General features: G+C 44.6%; 1 protein-coding gene across 1 annotated transcript; it reads right to left on the bottom strand.

Annotated features, from left to right (window-relative positions):
- Nucleotides 1-14,163: 14,163 nt before the first annotated feature.
- On the bottom strand, nt 14,164-15,105 carry Olfr54 (olfactory receptor 54). The gene has a single exon (NM_010997.1). It carries the CDS (start codon nt 15,103-15,105, stop codon nt 14,164-14,166), a length of 942 nt encoding a protein of 313 aa, NP_035127.1.
- Nucleotides 15,106-22,065: the final 6,960 nt, after the last annotated feature.

Below are 22,065 nucleotides of genomic sequence, written 5' to 3'. Positions count from 1 at the left end.
CTGTGTTCTCATGTCTCTTTGGTGAGGGTGCTGTGCACAGTCTCCTGGAGGAATAGTTTGCCTTCCTCTGGGCTGGAACATAGTTTCATTTCATGCATGTTAGTCATTTTATGTCCTCATCACAGCATCACACCATCATCATAGCATTACAGCATCATGATACATGATACATGATAGACAATAGATAAACAGATAAGTAGATAATAGATAAATGATAGGTAGATAGATGATAGATAGATGGACAGATGATAAATGATGCATAGGTGATAGGTAGAGAGAGAGAGAGAGAGAGAGAGAGAGAGAGAGAGAGAGAGAGAGAGAGATATTTCGGAGTTAAACTGCTGGTAGGTCTTCTGGCCACTGGGTTGTGTGCTTGAGTGAGCCCCAATCCATCCCCTCTCTTATTTCTTGTCCTGGTCATGGTTTTGTTATATCACACTCTTCTATCAGCATGTGCAGCCTCACCATAGGCTACAAACAAAGGAGCCAATTGTCTCTGGAGCAAAGCCCTCTAAAACCATGAGCCCAAATCAACCTTCCATCTTTGTAAGTGGACTGCCTCAGATGCTACTAACAGTGATGGATTCTGATGAATACAGAGTTTTAATGTCCAGTAGACTAGGAGGCACAGCAGAGATGGGGGACTCTCCAGGCAGCAAAGCAAACATTCTCTGCTAAAAGGAGTCTGTTCTGATTGCCATGGTCCCCTGCTAATCTGGCCCTGGAGTGACTGGGGGCAATGTCCACAGTGTATACACTTCCTGCCTGTTACCTTTCTGGGTGGTGGGTGGTGGAGACTCTGAGGCAGCTCTAAAAGCTGACCTGAAAGCAAAGCTCTGTTTGTTACGAAAAGGCAATTTTAGATATAGACCATTCACTTCTATCACTCAAAACAGAAATAAAGTGTAAGGCATTCTTGGTGTGGGAGTTGTTTTTTGCTTTTTTCTTTTTTGTTTTATTTTTGTTTTAATATAGCTCAGGGTGGCCCTGAACTTGGTATATAGCAGAAGATGAACCTGAACTCTTAAACTTTGCCTCCACCTCCTGGGACTGATATAGCAGCCATCACACAGTTTGAATTCTTAGAGAACACCTTTAACTTTTATTCAGGTTCAAAGTGAAATGGAAGAAATGAGGGGTTCTTGTCCTGTTGCTCACTCAGGCATTGAACAGATAAACATGAAGTGTGCTGTTTTGTCAGACCACCAGACAATTAGGACCAAACCCTGCCCTGTGGTAATACTGATGTGTTCCAGAAAGCTCCAAAGAGACACAAAACTGACAAGCTCCAAGGAGAGGAGGATGGGCATGGCCGCACCTCAGTAGAGCACTAGCCTATCATCAATGAGGTTTCAGCTTTGAACCATTGCACACCACAAACCAGGAGTGGTGGTTCATACCTGTGGTTCTAGCACTCCAGAGATGGAGGCCAGGAGGGTCATAAATCCAAGGTCATACTTGATCATATAATTGGAGACCAGCCTGGGAGATATATGACACCCTGTCTCAAAAGTGCATTCATAAATACACATACACACAGATACAAAGACAGCCAGGAAAGAAGGAAGGAAAGAAGGAAGGAAGGAAGGAAGGAAGGAAGGAAGGAAGGAAGGAAGGAAGAAGGAAGGAAAGAAGGGAGAGAGGGAGGGAGGGAGGGAGGAAGGGAAGGAAGGGAGGGAGGGAGGGAGGGAGGGGAGGAAGAAAGAAGGAAGGAGGATGAAATGAAGAAGGAAGAATCAGAAAGATAAGAAAAGGAAAATTGAGATGTAGCAAAAATTATTAAGAGTCTCAGGTACCAGCTGGAGAGATGGCTCAGTGGTTCAGAGCACTGACATTTCTTCCAGAGGTCCTGAGTTCAATTCCCAGCAACCACATGGTGGCTTACAACCATCTATAATAGGTTCTGATGCCCTCTTCTGTTATGTCAGAAGACAGTGACAGTGTACTCATACAAGTAAAATAAATAGATCTTTTTTTTAAGAGTCTCAGGCACATGGTGATTGGCTTACAGGGAAAACGTATAGACAATACCACATGATAAAAAACAATTTAAAAAATATTTTCTTTAGAAGTCAGCATTACCTACCATCATTTAATAATCTCAAGAGAGACATTAGCACACTTTCTGGTTGATCAGAACCTTGTCCATCCAGAGGAGCCCCCTCCTGCTCTCCACATCCCATCCTCTGCACTATGGAGCAGACAACATCAGCGGAAGCTGGTGCTCCTGCACCCACCCTGGCTCCTGTTTAATCTAGAATTTGAGCAGATGGATGGCTCTTCTCAGTTTTTCCCCTCACCCCGTGTGGGTGACAATAGTGGAAAACAAGGGGAGGGTGTGCTTACAGTGTCTGACTCCATCCTGGTAAACGGAAGTCAAGGGTTACAACTACCTGGCTGTCCCACACTTTATTTGATCACAGTCACTACCACACAGAACACTAAGGGAATGAAGTAAAGAATATCAGGCCCTTCGATCACTAACTAAAGTCACATTGTGACCAAGGGGAGAGTAATAGGTGAGTAGGATGGAGGGAGAGGACAGAGGGAATGATTCGGTGGTTAAGTACTGTTCTCGAATGCACAAGGCACTGGGTTTGAGGATCAGCACCACAGAACTTTATCAAATGAAAGAAAGCAAGGACAGAGAACACACAGGGCTGACATGAAACATAACATGCGCTGAAAAACCATGTTTTGTGCAAATGTTTAAGTTTACCTGGTGTCATTGAGCCTTTGAGCTTTCGCCAGCCCTGGCCAGTTGCCCCATTTGGAAGTCCCTTTCTCCTTCACCAGACCATCTTCTCTTCTGCTACCATGCACATGTCTCTGTCCATAATTTTATACAAGGATATAGGAACCTGGAAACCCAGGCTCAAAACCCCAGTCCATTCCTGTAGCATGCTTGCCTCAGACCTAGATGTCATAGGGGACAGAACAACTCCCCAGTTCCAACTATCTCATTCTATCCAACTGTCTGAGCTGATCTGAATTCCTTTTCCTCAATTCGGGCCCTGGCACCCACTCATCTCTCTGAAAGCAAACTGATGTTCCATGACAGCCCACCAGAGCAGAGGTTTTTGGCAGGGGTCCTGGCCACATGAGTAATTCCACCTGCCAGCCACGGGACCCCTTGGTGAAACCTATCCAATGCTTCATCCACATGGTTCCACTATCTCCCCTAAATGGTCTGCTTCCTTTCCATTCAGATGTTTAAAACATCTATAGATTGGGGCTTAGGGTGGCCCTGCAGTATTATGTCGGGTGGTTTAAAGTACACTTTATAAAGTCATGTGCAGAAGACAAGGTAAATCTGGAGGAATTTTTGGGGTTGTGAGATCTACAGTAACTTGGGTGAGTGTGGACATAATAGGACAACTGGACCAGTTCCAGGGATGTCCAAATACACATTTTCTAGGTGTTATAGAGTTGGTGAGGCATAGTGTTCTCAAGACACTATGAAACAGCATCCAAAGTATTATCTAGACAACTAAAATGCATCAAGACTCCCCCCACCCATCAATTCCTTACCTTCTTAACTACTGACTGGTGCCAGGCAAGAAAGCAAGTGCCATGAATCTGTGCGCAATTAAGGCAAAAGCTGACCAACAATGGCTAACCCTGTGCAGGTGGTGGCCCCCTGTGTTCTCACGTCTCTGTGGTGAGGGTGCTGTGTGCAGTCTCCTGGAGGAAAGGTTTGCCTTCTTCTGGGCTGGAACATAGTTTCATTTCATGCATGTTAGTCGTTTTATGATGTCTACAAGCAAGAGAACCCCCAAAGTGCCTTATTACAGGTAATTCAGGAGGGAGTTTGCCTGCTTTCTCTGACTCCCCAAGGACTTACAAAGAAGGGGAATATTGTCCCTACTGCGGGTCAATGGTATATTCAAGTGGGGAACTTTTAAATACAATTCAAGTCTCAGTGTACTGGCACCCCTGTAGAATCACTAAAGATGTTGGCCATGTGCTTTCTAATTATTCTGTTCTCATTTATGTACTCTTGTCAGGTGAGGAGAGACATGAAGAACACGGATCCTATTTGGCAATAGCCCTAACTAGTCTACATTTAGAATATATTTGTTCTAAGTTGGGTAAAATTCCTCCCCAAAAAAGTGTTGAGAGATTTGGCCAACATCCAAAGCTGGAGAATTTCATGGAATGGTCACTGGAATGGGTGACCCTTCTTCAGTGTCTCTTTTATTGCTATGACAAAATGTCTGATGAAAGTAGCTTAAGGAATGGTTTGTTCTGGCTCATGGTTTGAGGGGACACAGTCTACCATAGTGAAACACAATGGTGGTGGCTGTATGAGGCAGCTGGTCACTTTACAGCCACCATTACTAAGCAGAGAGAGGGAGGTAGATACTGGCACTCAGCTCACCTGGAATGGTGGAACCCACATTCAGGGTAGGTGTTCCTTCAGTTAATCTATGGGAACTAAACCGGGACAGGGGGAAGAGGTGCAGGGAGGATAGCCTGCGTCCAGACAGAGTTCACCCTATGCTCTGGGCAGGCGGGTGTGAGAGGTCTGCCACACACTTTCCACTCGGCCCCAGGTGGGCATCTAAGCCACTGACCCCACTCTATTGGGGTGGAAAAGGCACAGACCCTGACCGGGGACCCCAAGTCAACACACTGTAGCCCCAGGGTTATGGGAGTGAGGGCTGAGGGGGAGAGGTTCCCACGCAGGCAAGAGTGAGCACAGGGGGCCTTGATGAGCAGAGACAGTCTATGGTTTTAGAGCTTTATTGTAGAAAGGCAGAGGGAAAGAGAAAAGGTAGAGAGAGAGAGAGAGAGAGAGAGAGAGAGAGAGAGAGAGAGAGAGAGAGAGAGAGGAGAGAGAGAGAGAGACTGGCCATGGCCAAGAGGAGAGAAGGGGAAAGAGAAAGAGAAGAAAGGTTAGAGAGGAAGAGGGAGAGAGAGGAAGGGAGTGAGGGGAGGGAGGAGAGCAAGAGGAGTAAGAGTAAGAGCAAGAGAAAGAGAGTGAGGTGTGGTCAAACAGCCCTTCTTATGGTGTGGTGTTATCTTTACTGTTGCTAGGTAACTGGGGAGGAGTCTAGCCTGAAGGTCAGAAGCTTGGGACATAGCCTATGTGACTACTAACCATGCTTCTCTTGTGGAGGCTGTGGGGGCAGTAACTTTGACAGGAGCCAGGGTTCCAGGAGACATGAGAGAACTTCTGTCAAATGTAGGTGAATTATCACCACCGGGTCCTGGGATTCAACATGTAGCCTCAACTGGAGACCAGGCTGTCTGTGCATAGCCCAATGCCCCACATTAATCCTTTCTGAAAACATACCCGTAGACCTGCTCAGAGGTATGTGTCCATGTTGAGTTTAAGTCCATAAACATTGAATGTAAGGATGGTCCATCAGAGCATAAGAGCCCAACACCATTGCATCATGACACAATGACATCACAGCATCACACCATCATCATAGCATTACAGCATCACCACAGCACCACAGCACCACAGCCCCACAGCACCACAGCACCACAGCACCACAGCACCACAGCACCACAGCACCACAGCACCACAGCACCACAGCCCCACAGCACCACAGCACCACAGCATCACAGCACCACAGCACCACAGCACCACAGCACCACAGCACCACAGCACCACAGCACCATAGCATTTGGATTAGGATTTTCAATCCCCCAGCTCTTTGAGTATTGGAACATGGCTTCTTACCTTCCAGGGGATCATTTGATGTTAGATGTCATTGTGACAGATGTTATCATTACATCTTATATCAGTGGTGTACTTGGCAGAACCGTCGCCTAAACATCTTTTTATAAAAGTATATCTACTCTTCTGGTCAGAGAGTTAGGAAAAGCTGTGTGCATAGACTTTGTTTGGATTATGGTACTAGCTGATATTCACCTATTGAACAAATGAAATGTGTCAAGGCTTTCAAGATGACCTTTCCCAGAAGCAAACTGGCACTGTGCCCAGCCTTGAACACAGTCCAAAAAGCATTGCCTTTCTATCCACTGGCTTAGAATGCCAGAAAGGGCTCTGTCTGTGTTGTGACTTTGTAGCCTTCACTCAGCTTTAGTGGGTGAGGTACATGGGAATTGGAGGAGAAATGAGGCAAAATCTTTTTCTTCTGTCTATGTCTCTTTAACCCATGGACTTAATGGTGAATCCCAAAGACAATTTAAACAATAGACTGTCACAAGGGTTCCCCAACTCCTGTCTGGATGGCCTCACTACATCTCTTCTTAAATTTTTTTCTTTTGTATGGTAGGGAATGCATCTTCTGAAAACTAATCGCATTTAGCTAGAAAGGAATTCTTTCATTTATGGGCTGGATTCCTGGACAGAATGAACATGGTGGTGGATGGGGAAAATATGACTTGCATGGGTGCACGTTCTGCTTCCTGGTTCCTATGAGTCAGTAAACCATAGTTTCCCTCCCAGTGCTGGAGAAGTAGCTGAGAGTTCTACATCCTGATCCATAGGCAGAAAGAGAGATTGATCCTGGCTTGAGGTTTTGAATCCCCAAATCCCACCCCCAATGACATACCTCCTCCAACAAGGCACACCTCCTCCAACAAGGCACACCTCCTCCAACAAGGCCACACCTCCTAATCCTTTTAATCCTTCTCAAACAGTTCCACTTCTTGGTGAAAAAGCATTCAAACATGAGCCTTGGGGAGACATTTTTATCCAAACCATCACAGGATACCCATTCCATTTGGAATTTTCTATATGGAAAATCTGTTCCTATTCATCTCTGTGCTTATTCAAATAGTGATTTTAATCAGTATGGGCTTTTAAAATCTATTTGATATATTAAGTCACAATGTAATACAAGTTGTATATCTTTGGTCCAAAATGCCTGGGATCAAAAGTATTTCAGGTTTCAAGTTTTTTGGGGTTTTGTTTGTTTGTTTGTTTGTTTGTATTTCAGAATATTATCATTTGTATAATAAAACAATTTAGAATGAAACTAAACCTAAATGTAAAATGAATTAGTGTGTTTTATATGTAACTTATACGTATAACCTAAAAGTAACTTTGTACAATATTTTAGTGCTCCCAAGTTTTGATTGTCACCTGCCTGGCAAGGTCAGCTCTGGAATTTTCTACCTGTGGTTTCTTGTTGGTACTTGTCAATATGAGGTTTGGGGATTATCTTTCAAGACAGGCTGGGTCATAATAAGAATTAATGGAGTTAATCAATAGCATTTACAACAACACCAAGGCATTGAGTCTGGAGCCTAGTTCTCCCCTGGGAGAATTTATAATCCAAATTCTCATTATTGGTTGATGGTCACAGGTGTCTGTTGCCAGTACCCACTTGCGATTTTCCTTCAGTCTTTTCTGTATTTAGGAGAGATATGGCTTTGCTTGCTTGTTTGTTTGTTTGTTTGATATGCAGTTTTGAAAAGTTGTGCAATTATGCATAACAAAAGAAAATGTTATGGCATCAAAATCTTGATCCCTCTGCCTTAGTCCCTGGAGTGTTAGGAGCACAGGGGACAGTCACCACACCTCCCTTAGGACTGTTTTCTTTGCAGTATTTTGGACTTGAGCTGGTGGTGAGAGCAGAATTACTGGAAATAGACTCCTAAGACTTCAGAAGATCCATATACTTAGTGGATTGTGGGCTGACACATTCAGAGCTTCAGGAGGTGCAGAAGAGGCTGACCTGATAGAACCAGATCTGTTAGCAGAGGGTCAGAGGTGATGACTTTACCCAACTATGATGGTTTGCATATGCTTGGCCCAGGGAGTGGCACTATTAGAAGGTGTGGCCCCATTGGAGTGGGTGTAGCCTTATTGGAGTAGGAGTGCCATTGTGTGTGGGCTTTAAGACCCTCATCCTAGCTTCCTGAAAGCAAGTATTCTGCTAGCAGCCTTCAGATGAAGTAGTAGAACTTTCAGCTCCTCCTTTACCATGCCTGCCTGGATGCTGCTATGTTCTCACCTTGATGACAATGGAATGAAATCCTGAACCTTTAGCCAGCCCCAATTAAATGTTGTTCTTTATAAGATTTGCATTGGTCATAGTATCTGTTCACAGCAGTAAAACCCTAACTAAAGCACCAACTTACAGACTAGAAGATGTCACAGTTCTTGGGGCACTGGGCTGGTGTGCAGTGTGGTTTAACACTCTGGAAGATGTTGCAGTTCTTGGGGCACTGGCCTGGTATGCAGCGTGGTTTTCCTTGAGGAGGAAATGCTCTACTTCAGCCTGAGAGTTCCTCCAGTCCCACCAATATGCCTTAAAACCAAGACTGGGGAGGACCAAACTGCTTTAAAACAGCTTGAGAGAGCTGTCTCAAGCAGAAAGCTAGCTGTCTCAACCATAGAGTTTTTAGAGTAGCAAGAAAAAGATGTCTAGAGCAGAGCAGAACACACACACAAACACACACACACACACACACACACACAGAGAGAGAGAGAGAGAGAGAGAGAGAGAGAGAGATATCTGAAAAGCTCTCTCTAGTAGAGCAAAATAGAGAGGCAGAGGGAGAGGTGGAGGGGAAGAAAAGGGGGAGGAGGGGAAAGGGAGAGGAAGGGGGAGGGGAGGGGGAGGGAGAGGGAGACGGGAGGAGAATGAAATCTGAAAAGCAATCTGCAGCAGACTACAAAGACAAGAGCTATCTACAAAGAGCTGTCTAGAGAACCATCCTGAGCAGATCATAGACCACCAGCTTGGACGAATGATTTGACCTCAAGGCATTTGTTTTCACTGTTCCCAGACACCCCTTCTCTCAGAAACCAGCCCTGGCCAAGGCTGCTCCTTGGTGCAACACCCAACAACTCACTCTCTTCCCCTCTCTGTCTCTCTGTCTCTGTCTCTCTGTGTGTCCCTGTGTCTCTCTGTTTGTCTCAGTGTGTTTCTGTCTTTTCCTTTGTCTCTGTCTCTGTGTGTATGTGTGTGTGTGTCTCTGTCTTTCTGTCTCTCTCTGTGTCTGTATCTCTATGTCTCTGTCTCTCTCTGTATCTTTCTGTCTCTGTCTCTGTCCATGCATAGTATCTAACAACATGGATCAGGAACTGAGGCAGGACTCAATGACCTGCAGTACCAAAAATAGACACCAGAGGGAGGAAGAGACCACTGGCTTCAGGGAAAAAAAGGTGGGTGGGAGATTATTTCCCCTCTTCATTTTCTCAGACAGGGTCTCACTAAGAAGTCTTAAGAACTTACTTTGTAGGCCCAGGGTGGACTTTGCATTTTTAGTGGTCTCCTGCCTCAAAGTCCCAAGCGCTGGGATTACAGCCTACCCTTTAATTATGAATCTGTATAACACAAACCAAGAGTCAACACACAATCAAGAGTGGACACACCTCCAGAAAGACCGAGGAGTCCCCAGCCAGCACAAATGGTAACAGTCTTCCCTGCAATGCAGCAGGCTGTGGGTGCTGATGGATCTGAGTTCTTCTGTGCTTGTCCATCCCACAAGGACTCCAAGTCAATCCACCACACCCACTATTAATTACTGCTCTTCCCAGGAGCAAGTGACAGAGAGTCTGGATATCCATTGGCTGAGGACAGATAGGAAACTGTGATGTACACGGACCATGAGCTTTCTTCAGCCATAAAATAGAGTGAAGTTATGTTTTCTGCAGCAAAATAGATGCAACCAGAGTGAGGCGTGATAAGTGAAATCGGTCGGAATCAGAAAGGCAAATACTGCATGCTTTCTTCCATTTGTGGCTTCTAGATCCTAAAAGAGATGTGTAAAATCATATATGTACTTGTGACACAAAACTGGGAATTCAGGAAGGAGGTATATTTAGTTTTCACATTTACAAATACTTGGTTATTATTACATGTATGTGTGTCATATGTTCTGTGTGCATGACTGTAGGCATGTGTCTGCAGCACCAGGCATGTAGAGGTCAGAGAACCACTTCTGAATGTCAGCTCTCTCCCTCCACCCTGGGTCTGAAGGCAGATCTCCAGTTGTCAGGTTGTGCTGTGTGATGGCTAATACTGGTTGTCAACTTGACTACATCTAGAATAAACTACAATCCAGAATTGGAGGGCTCGCCTGTAATCCAGATCTTGAGGTTGGAAGACACAAGTTTCTGACTGGGATCTTGGCATGGAGATCTTGAGGCATAGTGGCCATGAGAAGCTTAGGCCCAGGCAAGGTAGGACAAGTCTTTAATCCCAGGAGACTAAGGCAAGGGTATTTCTGAGTTCAAAGTCTGCCTAGGACAAAGCAAATCCTAGATTCAGGCATGGTGGCATATAGCTTTAATCTGGGCCACACTTTCAGCTGGAGACCTACATAAGTGTTGTGTCCGGCCAGCAGACCACAACCTGGGTTCTAGCCTGGAAAGGCATTTTGGAAACCCGGAAGAGAAGAGGGGCTAGGTGGCGAGAGAAAGAAATGTAGCCAAGACAGTCATTCTGATCAAAGCTCAAATTTTACTGTTGCGACACTAGTTATGAAGGAAGGGGGAGGGGACCCGATTCCCACCGAATAATCTCAGGTCCAGTAGTAGGGTGAGCACGTGATGGCTTCGGAAAAGCAAAGTGGCAGGTTCCAGCAGTGGGCGTGGCAGAACGAATGAGCAGGAAGCTCCACCCCTGAACAAGCAGGTTTCAGGCTGGGGGAGGGGAGACTACACATAAGGACATTGGGAGAAGGAAGTTTCACTCTTCTTCACCTGCTTGCATTTACTTACCAGCACATTGTTTAGCAGCTACTTCTGCAGAAGACCAGCTCAAACAACTAACCATGTGGGATTGAGCAACTACTAAATTCTTGGCCTCCCTGTTCACAGCTGACCATTGTTGGGTTATTTGGACTACAGACTGTGAGTCCTCACGATAAATAACCTCGATATAGAGAGACAGTCCATAAGTTCTGTGACTCGAAAGAACCCTGACTAGCACAAGCTGCGAGCATCTCTACTGGCTGAGTCATCTCTCAGACCCAGTGGCTGCATTTCTAAACTTGCACTCCATTAACCCCAGTTAGACTTGAAGTCTGAGGGCCTGACTCAACACTCTAGGGTCATGGGATGCTCTTACTTTAAGAGCTGTCACATAGGATGAACATCTACATTTCTACTATTTTATTTTATTGTTAAAATTTCAGTGTCAGGAGATAATTCTCAGACCAGTTCTCTACTTCTACAAAGTGGGTCCCAGGGATGGAATGCAGGTGGTTCCAACATTATGATTTTCTTTACAAAAAGGAAAGAAGATAAACAAGTAATCACTATCTTTTTATGTTATAAAGCTTTAATTTTTAAACTCTGCTTAACATGTGAACCTGGTTGAAATGACATAAACCAAGCAGCTCTGTAAACTTTTCTTAAGACACTGGTATCTTTGGTGTGTGTTGTCCTTTTCCTAAGTGTCCCCTTTGATAGCTTGAACTATCAAACTTTTTTTTTTTTTTTTTTGTGGCTGGTCCTGGAAAGCGTTTTCGTGGTATAGGCAAAGATCAAGCTTTTATGGAGTGAAGGTGTCTAAGGAAGAAGAAAACTCCTCTGACAACTGTAAGCAATGCTGAGCCATCTCTCCACAGCTGCTCACATGGGGAGAAATGCTGGCATAGAAGTGGCTGCCACAAGGTTTCTATACTCACAGAATCCAGCAGCAGCAGGTGTTGACCACACAGGGAAGCCCAGGGTTGCTTGGAGGGTTCAGGGAAACAGGGGTGAGAGGCTCTGATGTGGGTTCTGCAGGTAGGGGTGAAAAGGTGGCTCACACAGGCTTGGGCTGGTTGGTTTGGATCATTCCCATGTGCCCTAGGCTTACAAACCCTATTGCTGAATAACCAGACCTAGGGCTATTAGGATAGACCATAAAAGGCTAACGTCAGGTGTTCTGGCTTCTGAATTACGTGGTATATAAAGGCCATCACCCTGCTTGAACTGCAGTGAGGGGGTCCCTTTCTGATCCCAGAGGACCCCCATGCCAAAATGTCAAAACATAAGATACAAAAATAAGGAGGCATAATTAATAGAAACTCAAGAATTCAATTTAAAAAATTATTCATTTAGCCCTTAATAGCACATTTTGAAATATATGTTTCACATATTATAGGCAACTATTTTCTGCTTTGGCTAGCATGGTGGTAACTGTTTGTAATCCTTAGACACAGGATCTGAGGCAGGATTATCACTAGTTTTAGGTTAACTTGGGTTATATATCTAGATACCACCTCAAAAAAGGAAAAGATTAAAATTTGCTGCTTTAATATTGAAGAGAAAACTTATAATTTTGGGTCTTATAGCATTGTGGTATCTAAGTTCAAGAAATTCAGGGCTGAAGAATAGACCCAGGCGGATCCAGGAGAGCCAGATCCACCTTGTAGCTAAGAATGTCCAGCCATAAAAGATAAAAAAGAGAGTGCAGGAACTAGCCAGGGCTGTCAGGACCAAATGGCCATCTGGCAGGATGGCGCCTCCTGGGTGGCACCTCCCTATAGCCCACCATAAATCATACATTGACCAGGTGTCCTGCTGACCTGGAGAAGTCCAAGCCCTTGTGCCTCCCTACACCTTAACCAGCATGTACTGCCCTGTTAATTTGTAATCACCTCGCCGACATTTAAATAAGCCAATCATGTGTAACCGCGAAAATTCCTTTGGCTCCCTCCCTTTTTGGTTTGTGGTTTTTGCCTTTATAAGCCTGTAAGAAGTTTGGGCCGGGGTCAAACTCCCCTGGCCCCTGCGCTGTGCATGAGTTTCGACCCCAGCATGCTGGCTTGAGCACTCCTTTGTTGTTTGTGTGTGTGTGTGTGTGTGTGCCATTAAAAGCCTCCAGTTATTACAACGAGTAAGGTCTAAGTGTCCTACTGGATGCGTGCCTCCCCGAGGAGGGACTCCCCGCGGGGGTCTTTCAATATCATGTTGCTGTTTTACTAGGATGCTTTATTACTTCTTCTGTTTCATTTAGAACGAGGTGCTGTATTTGACATTAGCATATATCCAATGTATAATGAGCAAAATTTGAACACTAGGATATTTTTCTCTATAGAGAAGAAATCAGTAGATGAAATTTATTTCTTTAAAAATAAGTTGGTTTCAGGAGCTCTTAAGAGCACTTGCTGCTCTTCCAGGGGATCCCAGATCAGTTCCCAGTTCCCAAGTCAGGCAGCTTACACCTACTTGTAACCCCAGTTCCAGGGGTTCCACACCATCTTTTGACCTCCTTGGGTACTAGCAGTCATATGGCTGTGGAAAGCAGTCACAAGACCCCTAAGTCCTTTTTCTTTTACTTTTTAGCTCCGTCTAGAGGTGCTTCATTCAGTGTTAGGACTAAGGGGTTCAGCCTTAACAGTGTAGAGTCCCATCTGTAGCTTGTGTTTTCACACACAGTCAGTCTAGATATCTCCACCTCTAAAACATGTTTGTCCTTTGGAAAGCAGTGGGACTCCAGGCTTGTTACCATGACAAGACAAGACTGGGTGTGTGGCTCCAGGCTTGTCACCATGACAAGACAAGATTGGGTGTGTGACTCCAGGTTTGTCACCATAAGACGAGACTGGGTGTGTGGCTCCAGGTTTGTCACCGTGACAAGACGAGACTGGGTGTGTGGCCAGCCTGCCCCTGGGTGTTGTCTGACCCTTTCTTTCTTCTCTGAGAGGATTCCTGCTCCACCTTGAGCTGCAACATGTCTAACTCTAACCAATAAAAGACTGGACAAGAGCAGTCATGACCAAAGCAACAGCCATCTCCCACAGGCTGCTCTGAGGGTCACTGACATGTGACCAAAAGACAGTAAGCAAGGTTTCCCAGAAAGTTCCTGGGAAACTCTTACTGCCCTTACTCTCCTCACCTGGGATGCTAAGAGATGGCTGGGACTTGGCAGCCACTTTGGAAACATGGGGGGGGGGTGTCAATGTGTGATCCTGGGGGCCGGGGAGGAGAGGCCTGGATGGAACCTCACTTCTAGCTTTGCTTTTTCTATCTGGACTTGTCACTATGGAAATAATGATACTCATGAACTCTCCTGCTGTTTAACTAAATATAATCAGGATGAAATTTTCTCAAGAGCTGAGGTTCAAGTGTCTCTTCTAATAATAATGAAATTCCATCCTGATTTCTGGATGTTCTTTCTTTTTGAAAAACAGTCTGATTGGCTAAGCAGGGGGAGATGGTAGAGGTGACATCCAAGGTCAGACCCCATGTCTTTCTATCTTAGACACCTTGTCACCAAGCTGATATGCACCATGCTAAGAGGACTTAGAGCCCCTGTTGAGGAGCCTTGTCACTGACTCCTTCATGTCCTTGTTCCTCAGGCTGTAAATGAAGGGGTTCAGCATGGGGGTAACCACAGTATACATGATGGTGGCTACCGTGTCCTGGGTGGAGAAGGAGTCTGGAGGTCGTATATAGATACCCAGTACTGTGCCATAGAACAGAGTGACCACAGACAAGTGTGAGCTACATGTGGAAAATGTCTTGTGCCGGCCCTTTGCAGAGGGGATCTGGAGGACCACCATGGTGATTCGGACATAAGAGACCACAATGAGAATGCAGGGGGCCACAAAGAGGACCACAGCTCCCAGGAAGACAAGTTGATTGACTCGTGTGTCTGAACAGGCCAACTTCATGAGCAGGTAAGCATCACAGTAGAAGTGAGAGATCTCCGGGATGGAGGAGCAGAAACTCAGTCTGCTCATGAGGAGTGTGTGCATCAGAGAGATGAGGGCAGAGCACATCCACACAACGGCTGCCAGCCCCACACAGAGCTGGGGGGTGATGATGGTGTGGTACTGTAGTGGGTAGCATATGGCCACAAATCTGTCCAGGGCCATGGCAGCCAGCAGAAAGGTGTCCACATTGGCAAAAGAAATCAGGAAGTACGTCTGAGTTAGGCAGTGGACATAAGAGATGGTCCTTGTTCCAGCCACATGGCCAGCCAGGAGCCTGGGGATGAGATTGGTGGTGAAGCAGACATCAACGAAGGAAAGGTTGGCCAGGAAGAAGTACATGGGGGTGTGCAGGCGGGGATCGGAGATGATGGCCAGGAAGATGAGTGTGTTCCCAGCTACCGTGACCAGGTACATGCACAGAAAAGCCCAGAAGAGGATTTGTTGCTGCTGTGGGTCATTGGTGATGCCAAGCAGGAGAAACTCGCTGACTCCAGTCTCATTCTCCCTCCCCTTGGACATCTTCCAGAGGATCAGGCTCCTGGAGGGGAGAGGCCAGACACTGGAACTCACTATGTGGTCAGACTCAGGTCATAGCTCATATGTAGGAGCTTTCTACCAGAACTCGTGTGTGTGTGTGTGTGTGTGTGTGTGTGTGTGTGTGTGTGCGCGTGCGTGCGTGCGTGTGTGTGTGTGTGTGTGTGTGTGTGTGCGTGCGTGTGTGTGAAGATCACAGGAGAACTTTAAGGAATCAATTCTCTCCCTCTACTGTTGGTTCTAGAGATGGAACCGGAGTGCTCAAGCTTGAAATGTGTTGGCAAGTTTTACATAAACTTGACACAAGCAGAGGTCAAAGGAGAAGAGAGGGCTGTAATTGAGAAAACTCATTCATAAGATCAGGCTGTAGTCAGGTATACAGCGCATTTTATTAATTAGTGTTTGATTGGGGATGAGGAGCATTGTGGGTGATAGCATCCCTGGGTTAGGGGGCCCTGGCTTCAATAAGAAAGCAGGCTGAGCAAGCCAGAAAGTAGCACCCTTCCATGTCATAGGGTCCTGCCTCCAGGTTCCTGCCCTGTTTGACTTCTCCAATGAACAGTGATGTGGAGGTCTAAGCCAAGTGAACCTTTATCTCCCCAAGTTGCTTTGGTCATGGTGTTTCCTTACAGCAATAGTAACCCTAAGTATGGCAGATGCAGAAGCCATGACCGGGTACTGCTTACTGGCTTGCTCAGCCTGCTTCCTTATAGACCCATGGCCTCCAGCTCAGGGAATGCCCCACCTAAATGGGCTAGGCCCTCCACCATCAATCACTAATTAAGAGACTCACAGTCACAATTACCTTCTGAGCCACCTCACTGGACCCTGTCTGTGTAGCTTCATCAGGTGTTCCTCCTTGTGCTGCTCCTTGCTTACACCTCTATCAAATTTGCTTCTTCATGGATTCAATTATGGAATATTTTCCTCATGAGGCCATGCATTCCCCAGAACAGAGGCACATCTGTCTCAGGCACTGCTCAGTGCCAGGAACAATGCCTGGCACACAGTAGGTGCCCAAGAAAGTAGTCAAAGGAAAGAATGTTCACAAAGTCCTTGAACACTAAAATCCAGCAACGTAAAACTGCAGCTGCTGTAGAAATATCTGGTTGTATTTAAGCAGTCCATCCAAGAAATTAAACCAGGCTGGAGAGATGGCTCAGCAGTTAAGAGCACTGACTGCTCTTCCAGAGGTCCAGAGTTCAATTCCCAGCAACCACATGTTGATTCACAACCATCTGTAATGGGTTCTGATGCCCTCTTCTGGTGTGTTTGAAGGCAATAACAGTGTACTCACATATATAAAATAAATAACATCCTTAAAAAAGAAAAGAAAAGAAAAGAAAGGAAAACAAAAGAAAGGAAACCGAGAGGCTGTACTGATGGCTGAATGATTGAGTGTTTCCTGTACTTTCAGGGGACTGAAGTACTGTTCTCAGCACCCATTGCAGGAGGGTCACAACTGTCTGTATTTCCAGGTCTGGGGAGTCTAGTGCCCTCTACTGGCCCCCAAAATCACCTGCCTGAACATACTCCCCCCACACACATTTCTTTAAAAACAAACTAAAATAGATATTGCAAGCATGATGTGCAGAATTGAGAGCTGACCCTGACAGTGCTCAGCCAGGGCCAGTGTTGACAAGTGTAAGGTCATGGTCTATAGGAGTTTCTTCTGTGTCACTGTGAAAGAGGATGACATGTACAGACTCTGAGTGACACAGGGCCTGTGACTACTGAGATCAGAGGTAGGTAAACTTGTTTCTGTCACCCAGATCTCTCCTCCATGTATATTTCTATGACCTTCTGTCTCACTTTTTTCCTGAAGGCTTCTATGTTGTTGTGGTTTCCAGGGTGATCTCCTGAGAAGTGTTAAAACTTGAAGAAGTAGGGCATGGTCTTGGAGCCATGTCTTGGCTGGTTAAGAGCTCTGGATGCGCTTGGCAGCTCACAATATATACTTCCAGTTTTAGGGGATTAGGGGACATGATACCCCCTTTTGGTCTCCATGGGTTCTTTACACAAGTGTGTACTACATAGATAGCAGGCAAAACACTCATACACACAAATATAGATAGATACATAGATACATAGATAGATAGATAGATAGATAGATAGATAGATGGATAGATAGATAGATGACTGATAGATGATAGACAGATGATAGATAGATAAATGATAGATACATGATAGACAGTAGATAGATAGATGATAATTAGATAATCGATAGATGATAGGTAGATAGATGATAGATGATAGATGGACAGATGATAAATGATGCATAGATGATAGGTCGATGATAGACGGAGAGAGAGAGAGAGGGTGAAGGAGGGAGGGAGGGAGGGAGGGAGAGAGAGAGAGAGAGAGAGAGAGAGAGAATTTGGAGTTAAACTGCTGGTACGACTCGAGCCCCGGGCTACCTTGCCAGCAGAGTCTTGCCCAACACCCGCAAGGGTCCACACGGGACTCCCCACGGGACCCTAAGACCTCTGGTGAGTGGATCACAGTGCCTGCCCCAATCCAATCGCGCTGAACTTGAGACTGCGGTACATAGGGAAGCAGGCTACCCGGGCCTGATCTGGGGCACAAGTCCCTTCCGCTCGACTCGAGACTCGAGCCCCGGGCTACCTTGCCAGCAGAGTCTTGCCCAACACCCGCAAGGGTCCACACGGGACTCCCCACGGGACCCTAAGACCTCTGGTGAGTGGATCACAGTGCCTGCCCCAATCCAATCGCGCTGAACTTGAGACTGCGGTACATAGGGAAGCAGGCTACCCGGGCCTGATCTGGGGCACAAGTCCCTTCCGCTCGACTCGTGACTCGAGCCCCGGGCTACCTTGCCAGCAGAGTCTTGCCCAACACCCGCAAGGGCCCACACAGGATTCCACACGTGATCCTAAGACCTCTAGTGAGTGGAACACAACTTCTGCCAGGAGTCTGGTTCGAACACCAGATATCTGGGTACCTGCCTTGCAAGAAGAGAGCTTGCCTGCAGAGAATACTCTGCCCACTGAAACTAAGGAGAGTGCTACCCTCCAGGTCTGCTCATAGAGGCTAACAGAGTCACCTGAAGAACAAGCTCTTAACAGTGACAACTAAAACAGCTAGCTTCAGAGATTACCAGATGGCGAAAGGCAAACGTAAGAATCCTACTAACAGAAATCAAGACCACTCACCATCATCAGAACGCAGCACTCCCACCCCACCTAGTCCTGGGCACCCCAACACAACCGAAAATCTAGACCCAGATTTAAAAACATTTCTCATGATGATGATAGAGGACATCAAGAAGGACTTTCATAAGTCACTTAAAGATTTACAGGAGAGCACTGCTAAAGAGTTACAGGCTCTTAAAGAAAAGCAGGAAAACACAGCCAAACAGGTGATGGAAATGAACAAAACCATACTAGAACTAAAAGGGGAAGTAGACACAATAAAGAAAACCCAAAGCGAGGCAACGCTGGAGATAGAAACCCTAGGAAAGAGATCTGGAACCATAGATGCGAGCATCAGCAACAGAATACAAGAAATGGAAGAGAGAATCTCAGGTGCAGAAGATTCCATAGAGAACATCGACACAACAGTCAAAGAAAATACAAAATGCAAAAGGATCCTAACTCAAAACATCCAGGTAATCCAGGACACAATGAGAAGACCAAACCTACGGATAATAGGAATTGATGAGAATGAAGATTTTCAACTTAAAGGGCCAGCTAATATCTTCAACAAAATAATAGAAGAAAACTTCCCAAACATAAAAAAAGAGATGCCCATGATCATACAAGAAGCATACAGAACTCCAAATAGACTGGACCAGAAAAGAAATTCCTCCCGACACATAATAATCAGAACAACAAATGCACTAAATAAAGATAGAATATTAAAAGCAGTAAGGGAGAAAGGTCAAGTAACATATAAAGGAAGGCCTATCAGAATTACACCAGACTTTTCACCAGAGACTATGAAAGCCAGAAGAGCCTGGACAGATGTTATACAGACACTAAGAGAACACAAATGCCAGCCCAGGCTACTATACCCGGCCAAACTCTCAATTACCATAGATGGAGAAACCAAAGTATTCCACGACAAAACCAAGTTCACACAATATCTTTCCACGAATCCAGCCCTTCAAAGGATAATAACAGAAAAGAAGCAATACAAGGACGGAAATCACGCCCTAGAACAACCAAGAAAGTAATCATTCAACAAACCAAAAAGAAGACAGCCACAAGAACAGAATGCCAACTCTAACAACAAAAATAAAAGGGAGCAACAATTACTTTTCCTTAATATCTCTTAATATCAATGGACTCAATTCCCCAATAAAAAGACATAGACTAACAGACTGGCTACACAAACAGGACCCAACATTCTGCTGCTTACAGGAAACCCATCTCAGGGAAAAAGACAGACACTACCTCAGAGTGAAAGGCTGGAAAACAATTTTCCAAGCAAATGGACTGAAGAAACAAGCTGGAGTAGCCATTTTAATATCGGATAAAATCGACTTCCAACCCAAAGTTATCAAAAAAGACAAGGAGGGACACTTCATACTCATCAAAGGTAAAATCCTCCAAGAGGAACTCTCAATTCTGAATATCTACGCACCAAATGCAAGGGCAGCCACATTCATTAGAGACACTTTAGTAAAGCTCAAAGCATACATTGCACCTCACACAATAATAGTGGGAGACTTCAACACACCACTTTCTTCAAAGGACAGATCGTGGAAACAGAAACTAAACAGGGACACAGTGAAACTAACAGAAGTTATGAAACAAATGGACCTGACAGATATCTACAGAACATTTTATCCTAAAACAAAAGGATATACCTTCTTCTCAGCACCTCACGGGACCTTCTCCAAAATTGACCATATAATTGGTCACAAAACAGGCCTCAATAGATACAAAAATATTGAAATTGTCCCATGTATCCTATCAGACCACCATGGCCTAAGACTGATCTTCAATAACAACATAAATAATGGAAAGCCAACATTCACGTGGAAACTGAATAACACTCTTCTCAATGATACCTTGGTCAAGGAAGGAATAAAGAAAGAAATTAAAGACTTTTTAGAGTTTAATGAAAATGAAGCCACAACGTACCCAAACCTATGGGACACAATGAAAGCATTTCTAAGAGGGAAACTCATAGCGCTGAGTGCCTCCAAGAAGAAACGGGAGACAGCACATACTAGCAGCTTGACAACACATCTAAAAGCCCTAGAAAAAAAGGAAGCAAATTCACCCAAGAGGAGTAGACGGCAGGAAATAATCAAACTCAGGGGTGAAATCAACCAAGTGGAAACAAGAAGAACTATTCAAAGAATTAACCAAACGAGGAGTTGGTTCTTTGAGAAAATCAACAAGATAGATAAACCCTTAGCTAGACTCACTAAAGGGCACAGGGACAAAATCCTAATTAACAAAATCAGAAATGAAAAGGGAGACATAACAACAGATCCTGAAGAAATCCAAAACACCATCAGATCCTTCTACAAAAGGCTATACTCAACAAAACTGGAAAACCTGGACGAAATGGACAAATTTCTGGACAGATACCAGGTACCAAAGTTGAATCAGGATCTAGTTGACCATCTAAACAGTCCCATATCACCTAAAGAAATAGAAGCAGTTATTAATAGTCTCCCAACCAAAAAAAGCCCAGGACCAGATGGGTTTAGTGCAGAGTTCTATCAGACCTTCAAAGAAGATCTAATTCCAATTCTGCACAAACTATTTCACAAAATAGAAGTAGAAGGTACTCTACCCAACTCATTTTATGAAGCCACTATTACTCTGATACCTAAACCACAGAAAGATCCAACAAAGATAGAGCACTTCAGACCAATTTCTCTTATGAATATCGATGCAAAAATCCTCAATAAAATTCTCGCTAACCGAATCCAAGAACACATTAAAGCAATCATCCATCCTGACCAAGTAGGTTTTATTCCAGGGATGCAGGGATGGTTTAATATACGAAAATCCATCAATGTAATCCATTATATAAACAAACTCAAAGACAAAAACCACATGATCATCTCGTTAGATGCAGAAAAAGCATTTGACAAGATCCAACACCCATTCATGATAAAAGTTTTGGAAAGATCAGGAATTCAAGGCCCATACCTAAACATGATAAAAGCAATCTACAGCAAACCAGTAGCCAACATCAAAGTAAATGGAGAGAAGCTGGAAGCAATCCCACTAAAATCAGGGACTAGACAAGGCTGCCCACTTTCTCCCTACCTTTTCAACATAGTACTTGAAGTATTAGCCAGAGCAATTCGACAACAAAAGGAGATCAAGGGGATACAAATTGGAAAAGAGGAAGTCAAAATATCACTTTTTGCAGATGATATGATAGTATATATAAGTGACCCTAAAAATTCTACCAGAGAACTCCTAAACCTGATAAACAGCTTCGGTGAAGTAGCTGGATATAAAATAAACTCAAACAAGTCAATGGCCTTTCTCTATACAAAGAATAAACAGGCTGAGAAAGAAATTAGGGAAACAACACCCTTCTCAATAGTCACAAATAATATAAAATATCTTGGCGTGACTCTAACTAAGGAGGTGAAAGATCTGTATGATAAAAACTTCAAATCTCTGAAGAAAGAAATTAAAGAAGATCTCAGAAGATGGAAAGATCTCCCATGCTCATGGATTGGCAGGATCAACATTGTAAAAATGGCTATCTTGCCAAAAGCAATCTACAGATTCAATGCAATCCCCATCAAAATTCCAACTCAATTCTTCAACGAATTGGAAGGAGCAATTTGCAAATTTGTCTGGAATAACAAAAAACCTAGGATAGCAAAAAGTCTTCTCAAGGATAAAAGAACTTCTGGCGGAATCACCATGCCAGACCTAAAGCTTTACTACAGAGCAATTGTGATAAAAACTGCATGGTACTGGTATAGAGACAGACAAGTAG

The sequence above is a fragment of the Mus musculus genome, chromosome 11 (genome assembly GCF_000001635.26).
Source record: "Mus musculus strain C57BL/6J chromosome 11, GRCm38.p6 C57BL/6J".
Classification (NCBI taxonomy): Eukaryota; Metazoa; Chordata; class Mammalia; order Rodentia; family Muridae; genus Mus; species Mus musculus.
This window is presented reverse-complemented; position numbering and strand designations above follow the sequence as displayed.